The sequence below is a fragment of the Takifugu rubripes genome, chromosome 7, assembly GCF_901000725.2.
Source record: "Takifugu rubripes chromosome 7, fTakRub1.2, whole genome shotgun sequence".
NCBI classification, from domain to species: Eukaryota; Metazoa; Chordata; class Actinopteri; order Tetraodontiformes; family Tetraodontidae; genus Takifugu; species Takifugu rubripes.
Window position 1 is genome coordinate 2,525,094 of NC_042291.1, and position 12,693 is coordinate 2,537,786.

The 12,693-nt window shown below is 44.2% G+C and overlaps 1 protein-coding gene across 4 annotated transcripts; it reads left to right on the forward strand.

Annotated features, from left to right (window-relative positions):
- Positions 1-4,387: 4,387 nt before the first annotated feature.
- On the forward strand, positions 4,388-12,439 carry LOC101076193 (protein rapunzel-like). Of its 4 annotated transcripts, none has more exons than XM_029838584.1 (3): positions 4,392-4,688; positions 10,131-10,192; positions 10,298-12,439. In XM_029838584.1, the coding sequence occupies exon 3, from the start codon at positions 10,310-10,312 to the stop codon at positions 11,480-11,482; it is 1,173 nt and encodes a 390-aa protein (XP_029694444.1). In that variant the 5' UTR covers positions 4,392-4,688; positions 10,131-10,192; positions 10,298-10,309; the 3' UTR covers positions 11,483-12,439. The 4 variants fall into 4 exon arrangements, with proteins under 4 accessions (XP_029694443.1, XP_029694444.1, XP_003965735.2 ...); XM_003965686.3 differs by lacking the exon at positions 4,392-4,688 and adding an exon at positions 8,640-8,746; XM_011605110.2 differs by lacking the exon at positions 4,392-4,688 and adding an exon at positions 8,753-8,886.
- Positions 12,440-12,693: the final 254 nt, after the last annotated feature.

The following is a 12,693-nucleotide window of genomic DNA, read 5'->3' on the forward strand; positions in this document are numbered from 1 at the left end:
TCCTCTCCTCTCCTCTCCTCTCCTCTCCTCTCCTCTCCTCTCCCTTCCCTTCCTTCCCTCCTCTCCTCTCCTGTCCTCTCACTTCCTTCCTTCCCTCCTCTCCTCTCCTCTCCTCTCCCCTCCATTCCCCTCCCCTCCTCCCCCTTCCTTCCCTCCTCTCCTGTCCTCTTAATTCATTCATTCCTTCCTTCCTTCCTTCCTTCCTTCCTTCCTTCCTTCCTTCCTTCCTTCCTTCCTTCCTTCCCTCCTCTCCTCTCCTCTCCTCTCCTCTCCTCTCCTCTCCTCTCCTCTCCTCTCCTCTCCTCTCCTCTCCTCTCCCTTCCTTCCTTCCGTCTTATCATCTCGTCTCGTCTCATCTCGTCTCGTCTCGTCTCGTCTCGTTTCGTCTCGTCTCGTCTCCTCTCCCCTCCCCTCCCCTCCCCTCCTCTCCTCTCCTCTCCTCTCCTCTCCTCTCCTCTCCTCTCCTCTCCTCTCCTCTCCTCTCCTCTCCTCTCCTCTCCTCTCCTCCAGCCCCACTGCCCCCGCAGATTTATATCATCATCTTCAGGACAACAAATCAAGCCTAATGTATTTCCACGTATGATGTATGTGTCTGTTCCTCTCCCATCTCAGACCCTCCCCCACTCTACCTCCCCTCCTCATTCTTTATCTTTTATGTAGTGACACTCTAACAAGAACCTAAATGACTTCAAAAGTAAATCGAGTTATATCATCAACTCATGTTCCGCTAAATACTGCAGGACTGAGTGGACACAAGCACCCCGAGAGTCCAATAACGAAACTAAAACCTCACATACATCATGACAATCTACTGCTTTTACATACAGCTTTTGTCATACAACTCTGATAGAGAAACAACAGCCTATAGGCTTCAAACACGCCACAGAACCAAAGGCTCCCATCAGAGGCTTGAATGTTGCCTCCTTCCCAGCCAACATTCTAGAATCATTATTTACATGTACAGAGAGTTTAATTTAAATATAGCTGCTTAATTTTCTAATGCCGGTGTGGGTGTCGGTGTTAAATAAAGCCCCGGTTGTCTCCGCCACAGCAGTGCAGCTGTACCGGGAGCCACTGGATTCATTAGTGGTTGTGCGGGCTCTCTCTAGGTAACAACTATTGATCCTGGAGGAGGCTTTTCCTGCACAAATGTCTTTGGATGTGCTAGCCTGGCAGTCCTGGCTGCCATTAGGGGAAGAACGAAAGGGAAATAATTTTGTCAGATAAAAAGTAGCGAGGCTGTTTTACGGACAGGGGGCGCTGTCAACATGCTGAACGTCAACATGCAGGGCCAACAACAGCTTGTTGTTACTGTTGCTCAGCTCTAATTAGGCCCCTTCTTTGATAATTAAAGGCTTTTATTTTTGGCCTGTTATCACAGTGCTCTGAATTATACCACTGAAATGAAACCAACAGGAACGGATGTGTTTCCTCGATCGGCTGTGACAGTCACTCGACATAAATGTGCCGACCACAATTCTAAACACGTCCCACACAATTAAAACCCTGAAAGGGTCCAAAAACACCAAACAACGTCCCCTTTTAGCATCCCTGCATGACGTTTTTTGCCGTCAGCCTGGTGCTGCTCATCTCTGAGAGGAGACAGAAGCCAATATCAATATTTCATAAACAAAATGCAGGACTGGATGGAGGCAAGCCTCTGAGTGGCCCTGCAGGGGAGAGCCGATCAATGGATGGATCTGCCAATCCAGACCCACACAGGATAATGCTATTACCCATCAGTCCGAGTGGAGGTCTAATCCAATAAGAAGCATTAAAACATCTGTCCAGTGACACACTGGCTGCACGGCCGAGCCCACAACTAAGGGCCCTGAGCAGTTAGACAGGGGGGACATTATTTTTGGTCTCATCTGTTCAAAAGTTCTCTACATACAACTGATTTTACCTCTTCATATGCATGACCACCTCATTTTGTTTAATTGCTTATAGCTCAAAGATAATAATTGATTTCGAGCTTAAGCAATCTAAAACATCTATTTTGTCATTGATCTCAAACTGAAGTGGGAAATATGACATTAATAAATGAAATTACAGCATGTCAAACAGGCCAGTACTTTGGAACGGTAAACTTGTATTAAAATAGTTCAAGATTAAACAGTATTGCTGCTGGCTTAAGACTGTGAGACTGACTGTTCTCATTTACATGAAGCTGGAAATTGATTCGACCCACTTGTGTGAGGGAATCAGGGGTGATTTTACTGACAATCAATCATTCAATCAACTTCTGCCCCAACGCTTAACCTTCATCTCCTTCCTCAGATCAAACTGGGATTTGTATTGATCTGCATCCAGAAGGAAACAACTGTGTGTGTGTGTGTGTGTGTGTGTGTGTGTGTGTGTGTGTGTGTGTGTGTGTGTGTGTGTGTGTGTTTGTTTGTTCTCGCGTGTGTGTTAGTTCTTAAAACTATATCTCAGAGATAGTTTTTACCTGGCCTATTTACCTGTTCGCTGTTGTTGTTTTTAGCATTAGCTCTTTAGCTCTGTTAGCCTTCGTTAGCCTTGTTGGTAGCCAACTGGGTGCTCTGGTTTTTGGTAAGTGACGTTTTAATAACATATTATTAAGTAACTTTTTTCATGAGATTTAGGTAAATCTATAGCATATCGTTATCATGCCAACAGTCCAAAACTTAAACTTAAACAAATTTGGGATATTGTTAGTTTTAATGAGAAACTAATGACGAAGATTACGCATGTATGACGTCTTGTCTTTTAAATATTTAATCCACACAGCAATAACACGAATGTGCGTTGAAAGACATTTTCCTGAGAATACAGTACATAGAAATGTCAATATTTCTCAGAGGTGTTTCGTGGATTTAATAACGTGGCTTCGCGTTATTCTCAATCTATTTTAATTTTAAAAAATTAAGATACATTGTTATAAAACTATAATGTGTGCACATGTCATCAGCATACTCTTAGTGCTCCTCTCAATTAAGCTTACAGGCACAGAATCCTACAATTTTGAAGCTCATCTGATCCTGGGACACGTTTATTTAATCACATTAACTGGAAGAATCATTCCAGTTTAAAGCAGCATAAAGTAAAATATAATTGTTAATTGATTTTGTTATGAATCAGTACCAAAAACCCATTAAACGTTCTCTGAGTTGATGTGGCTTTATGCAGCCATTGAAGAATAATCCTAAATGACTTCTCTTGTTCCATAATTGATGCTCTCAGCATTCAAACCCTCTCCTGGAAGTGCCTTGCTTGTAGTGTGCCGGTGGGATGAGCCACTGGAGCCTTTTACCCTGAGCTGAGGAGACATCTTGTGGTGAAGAGGAAACACTAGCCTGGCCAAGGGCAAAAAGATGAACATGCTGGATGAATTCCCCAGACAAGGAAATCATTTTGGCTGTCATTCTCCAGACAACAAACAACAAGGACACCTCAACCTTTTTTTCTTTTTTTTTTAATAAATAGATTTATGAAATGGAGTCACGACCAAAGCTTTAACATTGTTCAGAAGGGGAATCACAATAGATTCCAAATCTGATTCAGAGATAGTGCCTGATCTCATTTTCTGATGCCATGCATGCTAATGTTAGAAGTCAAGGACTAAAATCACAATGTCCTTGAGAAAATGAATGTAAAACGCAGTCTCTCATCCTTGGGGGTTCCTGTTATATTTGATTAGAACAGGGAACTCTCTACGCTCCCACAGGCACTATCTTTTAATCTAGTACGGGCTGATTTTGCAGTGTTAGATTAAAAAAACACACCGACTAAACACACAGGTGCTGTTGTCTGTGTGTTATCCTCCACACCTGCACACACCTGCAGCTTTAATCTTGATTCCCATCATTACGTGAGTCAGCCGGCCTAGCCCTCTATCCAGCGGATCCATTTGCTGCACACATCCTTCTGTACCTTTCTTTTAGGCAAATATTTGACAGTGATATCATGTTTCTCACATTAAAGTCTGCCCGAGGAAGCGCAAAGGCCGTGAACGAGGGCTGACTGTCATGTTTGTGCTCAGAAACACAGGCTTCTTTCACTGGGCAGCTCTGTGACGGACTGATTAGTGAAAGGCTGCTTCTTCAGAGCAAAAATGATCCTTTTGCAAGAATCCCAAATCAATAACTTTACATCCTGTTCGGACTCGGACGCCTGCATCGAATGTTATTTCATTTTGTGATGAAGCCAAAAAACTGCCGTTTAGAACTCTGTGAATTTGGCTTTGAAGCATGCATGGTCTCAATGAGGAACCCTGCAGTCACCATGGCAACTTCATTCAAGACAAAACAAAAGGGTTTTGTCCAGATGGGTCACCCCACTGCTTGTGTACTCCGTTTTACTCTCTGTCACACTCACTTGGTTTCTCTCTTTCTTTGATTTGCAGATACAGAAGTCAAACTGTCCTCTTTTTGGTGTTCCCAGGGTGCACGTTGTGCCTGCATGGGGAGTGTTTACAGGCTGTTATCTGCGTCTGCCCCTCATCTCCCATCGAGTGAATTTTCTCAGGAATGCTGAAATGGGATGGAGGAGTTCCAGGGGAGGAGTGACGAGAGCGTGAGACAGACCTAAACTGTGCAAGTGTGTGTTCGAGAGAGAGAGAGAGTGAGAGAGGGGGGGAGGCTATATATACATCCTGAGGAGCTGGTGCTCACAGACACAGCTGGGCTGCTTCACAATCTCTCACAGTGAATATTCCTCTAAAAAAGGTGAGTTTGATATTTTTGCATCACTGAGCATCTCCATCATGACCTTGTCGATTGTATGTGTTATTTATTATTCTGTCATATGTTTAGAATGTTTAAGAGGAGGGAAAAGTTGCAGTTTATCTATAACTAGGCCGACCTTTAGCAGAAAGATTCAGTTTATTTCTAGAAATCCAATTTGCTCTGAATGATAACAAGATTTTGAAATAAAATGTCAGAGGTGCAGATTAAGCCCGTGGGTGGTGGGGGGGTGGGAAGTGGGGTGGGTGGGGGATTTATGGATTGAGTCTATCCACGTAGCTCAGTATCAGCCTGATAAGGAAAATCTTTGATCAAATATTCTACTAGATGTATATTTCATGTGAAAAGAGGATCGACCTTAGCCTGTTCATGGCTCAAGACGTCGAGAAAAATCAAACAGTTTCATTTTACTTTCACTTGGATTTTTAGTTTTGAAGGGGAGGAAAACTTCTTCAAACCTCTTTGATGTAATTATCAATGTGTAAATTTAGTTTTGATTTTTAACTGATTCACATAAACGTTTTAAACACACTATGAAGGCTGTGCTGGCATGTGACTAAAAAAAGTCAATCTAATTAGTGCAATGATAGGAAAGGCTGTAAAATGACACCACTGCAGCAATTAACGCTCAGATTATTTTGTTACACGTTCAAGCCTTTTTGCATCGCCAAGCCCTCGAAAACACGTTTGTATTTACTGGGTTCGAATGACTTTGGAGCTGTAATAATGTGGGAAATGTGAAACGGTGCATTGTGGGGGATTCTCAGACCTGGGTGTGCCTTCATCTCAGCTGGATATGGCCTCAAGGGAAGGAGAAATCAGTTAGGTCATTCCTCTGGGGCATTTCAGAGTAAAACTATACTCCTAACTATACTGTTACAAGTGTAAACCCCCTCTTTTCCACCATCCTTGACCATCTGTGTTTACTTTGGGCCAAAGTTTGTTGTAGCAGAAATATTAACATCCTGAAGGACCAGTGCTGGATTATTGCACAACACTGCGACATAATACAAGAGTACACATGGCGTGTTTGATGTGGACTCTAAATTGCTTTCTTTTGTACCTCCTTTGTTTACTTTGTTGACAGTTTTTGATATGTGCTAGTGCCGATACGGCTCCAAAGTGAGTCCAAGTCATCAGATCCGAGGCCCCGAGGGCGCGGCCAGCCTGCATGTGTGGACACGACTCACCGGTCGTGCTATTGTAGGATTTTGTTTGTCAAAAAATGTTCCGTGGGAAAAGACACTGTATGATTACTTTTGCTTTGTCAGACTAACTAAAAAAAAAAAGAAGCATTTTTCCTCTCACGTAATGAATTTTACAAGGGTTTCGTGTTTCTCCTTTCAGGAACAAGCAGATCTCTGGCTAATCTTAGAGTAGTGAGAAATACCGAAATACAAAGATGAATGATGTGGCAGATTGGCTCGTGCAAAACAGGGATAAAATCGAGAAAGGCGTGGAGATCATGGGGCAGGCCTCCGAGGTGCTCGCCGCCACCGTGGGCCAGCTTCACCCTGTCTTGGAGGCCGTGTTTCGCGCCTCTGCAGAGCTGCTCAGCAATCCGGACAGCAAAGAGGCTCGCTACATTGCACAGCAGTTCGAGAATGTCAACCAGCAGCTCGAGGGGATCCAGGACACCATCGATCAAATCGCCTTGGAGCTGCGGAGGACATCGATGAACAAGCAGAACTTTGATCGGGAGGCGCAGATGGTCAGCCAGTACGAAAAGTTCCAGGACTTTGTCAACGCCAAGTCAAAGTTCAAAGAGAAGAAGATGGAGAAGTTCATCATCCACTACGAGAACACGGAGGGCGACTTGAACTTAGATGCTCTCTACAATGCTGTGGTTGGCTCCAACATCTCAGGAGACCAAATTCTGGAGACTGTAGTCACCACTGAACAGAGGAGTAGGAGGGCCGTGGAAGATTTCTGTGCCCGGCTGAAGAAGCTCTTTGTTGTCGGGATTATTGCCGTCATGGGCTACGCTGCTCTCAAGAAAGGGGCGGTGGGAGAGGAGATGGTGAAAAGGTGGCAGGAGCGGATGGAGGATGTGGAGAAGCGGATGAAAGCGGCTGTGGACGAGTGTACAGAGAAGTTTGCTGATCAAGCCAAGCTTGACGTGGAGCGCCTGGTGATGGAGAATCCTGGGAATGTCAACGAGGAATTTGTCAAATCCCTCAAGGATTCATTAATTAAGAAGTATGACTGGGTGAACTGGTCCATCCGGGCCTTCCGTGACAGGGAGCGTGTTTTCTTTTTCAACTGGCTGGCAGGGAAGAAGTATCACGGCAGCGGGGGAACCAACTGGTTTGACATTTTAACCAAAAACAAGATCAACGTGGTGGTCTCCTTCTGCGCTAGTCCCAAACCGATTAACAAGAATCAAATCCAGGAGCAGATCGAAGGCCAGAAGCTGAAAGGAGACATGATAGCTGTGGCTCTGTCTCTGAAAAAGAGCTTCCCCGACCTTCTGGTGCATGCTGTCAGCCACTACAAAGAGGTGGTGGAGACCAACAACTTCCATGAGGATTGTTACTACTATGGAAAACAGAAAGGGGCTTACTTGTGTATCCACCCAGAATAGACTCCTGATGGGGCAGGAAGCGATGCCTAATGCACGATGCAGCGATCTACAAATCAAATTAACCACCCCCTTTATCAGACGACTGTGCATATTTCTATTAAATGTAAATTTGTATTCGTGCCTGTTGGCCGTGTTAATGCCTAATCTGTGTCCAGGCCCAGGCACTGGTGTCTGTTTTGTCTGTTTGTTTTTAGTTGTTGCTGTTTTCAGAAACTTCTGAGCTACTGAAGATCTCTGTGGTTGGTGTTTGTGAGTTCTAAGGAATTCCGCCCTTGTTAGCTCAGGTACTTGGGAAATATGGAGTTATTGCAGCAATGTTAGTGCGTGTTGCAAGTCTTTCACAAAACAAATAAATCAAATTAATAAATAAATCAAATTTAGTGATGAAGCTCTGAGCTTTAAAATCTTAAAATCCTCGACAACCGTGTGCCGGAGTTTGTTTCCTGTGTGTAAAGTTTTCCTCATTTTCAGATAGAAAAACTCTTGATGTTTTAAATAAACACATCTGAACAACATCCAACAGTTCAATTGGTAGAGACTGTTTTTATGTGCAAGTTAAAGGTTAGATCTTGATCAAAGGTTGCTCCAAGGTTCCTCGCAGAGAGATTAGAGAGAGTGATGATGTGATCGGCTAATCTGTCCTTCAGACATTCAGGACTAAACACAACGACCTCAGTTTTGTCTGAATTAGAAGGTCATTGAGGTCGTCCAACACTATATGTCTTTAAGACAAGCCTGGAGCTTCAGTAACTGCTCTGCCTACAGCTGCATGTCATCAGCATAGCAATGGAAGTTTATTCCATGCTGCAGAATAATCTTTCCTGAGGGAAATGTTCATAAAGTGGAAAGACAAAGTACAGAACCTTGTGGAACTCTGTGACTAACCTACTATATAAAGAGGAAACATCGTGAGCAAACTGGTATCTACCTGATAAATATGATCTTAACCAGTCTAGTTTACTCCCTTTAATCCCAATAACACATTCTAGTCTATGTATAAGGATGCTTATTAAAGGCAGCATAGAGGTCCAGTAGAACCAGCATTAAAACCATAAAAACCAGTCCATTGTCTGAAGCTTTGAGCAGATCACAAGTAATGGTCTGATGTAAAACCTGACTGTTCCTCAGCTGGTCCAGTAATCAAGTCACCACCACTTTCTCAAGAACTTATATATATATATATATATATATATATATATATACACAGTATGTGTGTGTGTGTGTGTGTGTGTGTGTGTGTGTGTGTGTGTGTGTGTGTGTGTGTGTGAATAGGATATGAAAGGAAGGTGAGAAATGGGGATATAAAATAACAGGATCTTATATCCTTATACCCCCCCCCCCCCAAAAAAAAGAAAAGTCTGACTGGGTGTGTTTCCGCTCCGCACCGGAACCACGTGACTACCAGGAAGAACTCCAGTTTGGAAGTTGGTTTGTTTTTCCCCGAAAACTTTGGAAGGTGAGTCCGTTTCAGGTGAAAATGTGGCCAACTTAACGAGCACAGTCTTGGACGCGACTGCGCTCGTGTTTGGAAGCGTTAGCAGGCAGATATCGGTCTAAAATCACCTTTATAATCGAGTCTTTCCACCTCTGACTCAGGTCTGTAAAAATACTTTATTTGATTGTGATAAAGCGTTTTGTACTGTAAAGTCTGTGGTGTTCGGCAGAATCTGCTGTCGGAGCAAGAGGTGGAAAAGTGTGTTTTGATGGGCGTTGGTTGCCGGGCTTATTTTCCAGGAAGTGCCAAAGTTTCTATAGGGCACTGTGGTGGCTGTGACTGCACATAAAACTCCTCTGCGGGTTTAAAACGCCATGTTTGTTTGAACGGTACAAATAGAACCCTTCAACACGGCACGATCGATACTTTTCCCATTAAGGGAACGCATTAACAGAGAGATCACTTCTGCGGAGGGTTTAGGGGCCGCAGGGAGGGTTGTCTTCAATCCAGCACCAGGCTGGGTGTCAACAGGCATTATCATTTCCGCATGCTGCACACAGATGTGCTGAAGTGTTGTAAGAACAGCACGTATTTTATGATCTCAGCTGGTTGCAGGGGGCCCCGCTTCCAGTGGCCCCCCTCCCGAGGGCCATGGGACAGGTCTGAGCTGTTTTCCTGCTGCAGTCATCTTCGGGGTGGGCCCAGTGAGCAGACCTCTGCAGAGAGCTGATAGATTCGTTTCCATTGCTCTGTTTCCATGGTAACCCGCTGGGTTTCACTGGAAACGCACCCTTGCCCAGCCAGTTTAACCTCCTGTGCTCAATGCCTTCCCACACCCAAGTGTGTGTTTATTTTATTCACCTTTAAAAACACACATTCAGTTTGGTAAAAGAACATGTCTGAACATGTCTGAGCATTTGGAGTGACATCATTTCTGGTCTTTTGACCGAAAATGTGTTGTGAATTTTTTTCTCGGTCCAAGCGGAAAAACAAAGTGTCATGATCTGCCTTTGTATCCACCATCAGACTTAAAATTAGATGAAGGAAGATGAGGAAAAGTTCCCAGTAACACAGGGTTCACCCTGTTTGCTTCCTTTTCGGTGAGTTTGGTGACAACAATTCGAGACAAACTGAACTGAAAGTGTTAATGCTTTCAGGAATCTTGCTGGTTCGTATTCAGCCAGTCTTCCACGTTGTCATTGTCCCACAGAAGGTTTTTAATATACTTCAGATGGTAATTTTGTACTGTTTCTGGAGCGTCACACTGATACTTTTAACTATAAACACACAGATGACATAGAGGTATCTCTACCTCAACCAGCTTTCTATTGCTGAGTCGTGATTACTGGGCGTGTCCGGCCGCCACTGCGCCATCTGACTAACCCTCTGTCTTCTTCCTTATTAGTGTTTGCTGCGTTCCAAGAGGCGTGAAGGAGATCATAGTCCACCATTAAAACGGGGCTTTAGGTAAGCCAGATAAAAGTCCATTGTTGTTGTTTTTACACTTATTTTATATTACCCATAGCCTAACTATAGTTTCCTTAACCACATGAATACTTTTTTTGAATTTAGGTTGAACCAAGGATGGCAGACCAGCTACAGAAGCTTGTATCAGAGAAAAAGGATGTGGTGGAGACTGTGATGGAGGTGTTTGAGAAAGGCGCCGAAGTGGTGGCCAGTATCGCAGGTGATCTCTTCCCTGTTTTTGCCATCGCTGCTCCGATTGTTAAACTGGCTCTGGACAACGTGGAGAGCAAAGAGGCCGTGTTCATGAAGGAGCAGTTCCAGAAGGTGCGTGACCATCTGGAGAAGGTGTCTGAGGAGATTCAGAAGATCAACGATGAGATCAAGAAAAGTGGGTTGGATGCTGTGTATTTCCCAGTGGAGGAGAACATCACTAACCAGTTCAGGAAGTACCTGGACATCCTCAATGCCAAACCCAAGTTCCGGGAGGTCAAGAAAAAGCTTTTCCTGGAACACTTTGCCAAAACCGGCGGTGACAAAAATCTGAACACCCTTTATAATTCTGTGACTGGAGAAAACTTCTCTGAAGAGTCAGTGCTGGTGATCACCCTGAACTATGAGGAGAAAAGCCGCCGGCCGGTGGAGGAGTACTGTGCAATGCTGAAGAAGCTCTTCTGTATTGGCCTTATTGCACTCATGGGTCATGCTGCTCTGAAAGGTTATGATGAAGAGGATGCTCTGCTCAAAGACTGGGGGGAGAAGATGGGCGTTGTGCAAGAAAAGATGAACGCCGTCATCGAAGACTGCATCGTCAGCTTCCCCAAACAAGCCGAACTGGACTCCCAACGAATTGTCAGAGACCACTCGGGTTTTACGAACCAACAGCTGGCTGATGCCATTGTGGAAAAGTTGAAGAAGAAGTACGACTGGGTGGGCTGGTCTGTACGTGTCTTCGGGACCCCAAAGGGCCTGTTCGCCAACAAGAAAGACTATCATTGCCCCACCGGGAAGAGTCGCTTCCAAGTCCTGTCGGATGAGAAACTGAATGTCTGGGTGTCCTACAGCTCCTCACCTGAGCCCCTGGATAAAGATCAGATCGAGCAGCTCATCCTGAGCCAGAAGAAGCTTGCAGTGGTTGGTGCAGCTGAGCTCCTGTTTGAGAAGCTGCCAGGAGACTGTGTGGTCCACACGATCAAGACCAGCAAAGACCTGGCCTGCTCCTGTAGCTTTTCAGAAGACCTGCACTACTGGAAGGAGCACAAGAACATCTACGTGTGCGTTCACTCGGCCTGAAGTAGTGAAACCTGACGATCTTCCTTCAGTCTCACAGCACTGAGAATGAGAAGATACCTCACAATGAGCTAATATACACTAACCTGATGTAGATTCCTACACGTTTGTATTTTAATCCACAGAGAAGCAAACAAAATGTTTTCATTTTAGTTTCCCCCTCGAATAAATTGCATTAAAAGCGCCGTGCTTAGACAATCAAACCCGACCCATCTTAAACCCTGGAGCATTCATCAATCACAGCATTTGACCTGACCGTCCTGGAGTTTCTAAATTCCAGCCTGGGTTCTTGGTCTTGATACATCAGTTTGGTCTGGAAAAGTCATGTTTACCTTATTCCACTAGAAACCAAGCAGACCTTTCTGATGCTGCACCAGTGTGCCACTCACTCCAGGAACAGGAAAAGTCTTAATCTGCAGATTTAAATCACTCCAGAGAAGTTTGGCTGGAATTTGCTCCCAAAGTTGCTTTGTCACCACGAGACATGCTGGAAGCCACATTCCCACTAGAGATAATGGCGTCTTCTATCAGATAAGCGGCGGCCTCGCCTGGTCCAGGTGAAGCTCACCAAAGCTGGCAGAGAAAATGCCTCCACATGTTACAAATGCCTTCGTTTTGCCTGTTCTTGTTGGGATTGTGGTTAAAACGGGTCTCAAGGCCTTGACCAGCAGGTGGTCCAACATCAGGGACGTGTATGTTTTTAGTGGATCTTCGTTACCCAGCTGGACGATGCACATGTTGGTTTTATGGCAGATATTCTCTTGAGATATTGATATTTACACTATTGTGAAAATAACATGCTTGTTTTATTCTTGATTCTATGATTTTTGCACCTTTCTGTATTTCTAATTTGCATATTTTTCCTAACCTACATGTGTTTCTACCTGTTTTCTTATTCCTTCTCAGAACAAGATATTTTTACATCAAATCAGCAGTTGTAATAAACGTTTTCCAAAAGAACATTTTTGTATGTTTTTCTTGCCAATAATGGCATTTTAAGTCTAGATGATTTTGTACGAACTTGTCAAACAACAGAAACGATAAAAACGTATTCTAATAACTGCGAACATCTACGGCTGAACTCGGCACTGGATGCAGAGAGGATATTTCCGAGCAGCTTAAAGATCAAATATGCAGAATGTGAAATAGGAACAGACTGACCAAGTTTCCTGTGGGCAAAACAGGACGTCCCAGTGCCCCCAGTGGCTTGTGTG

Excerpts from the sequence above, each read along its gene's own strand:
- LOC101076193 (XM_029838583.1), top strand. The coding sequence starts at position 6,109 with ATGAATGATGTGGCAGATTGGCTCGTGCAAAACAGGGATAAAATCGAG.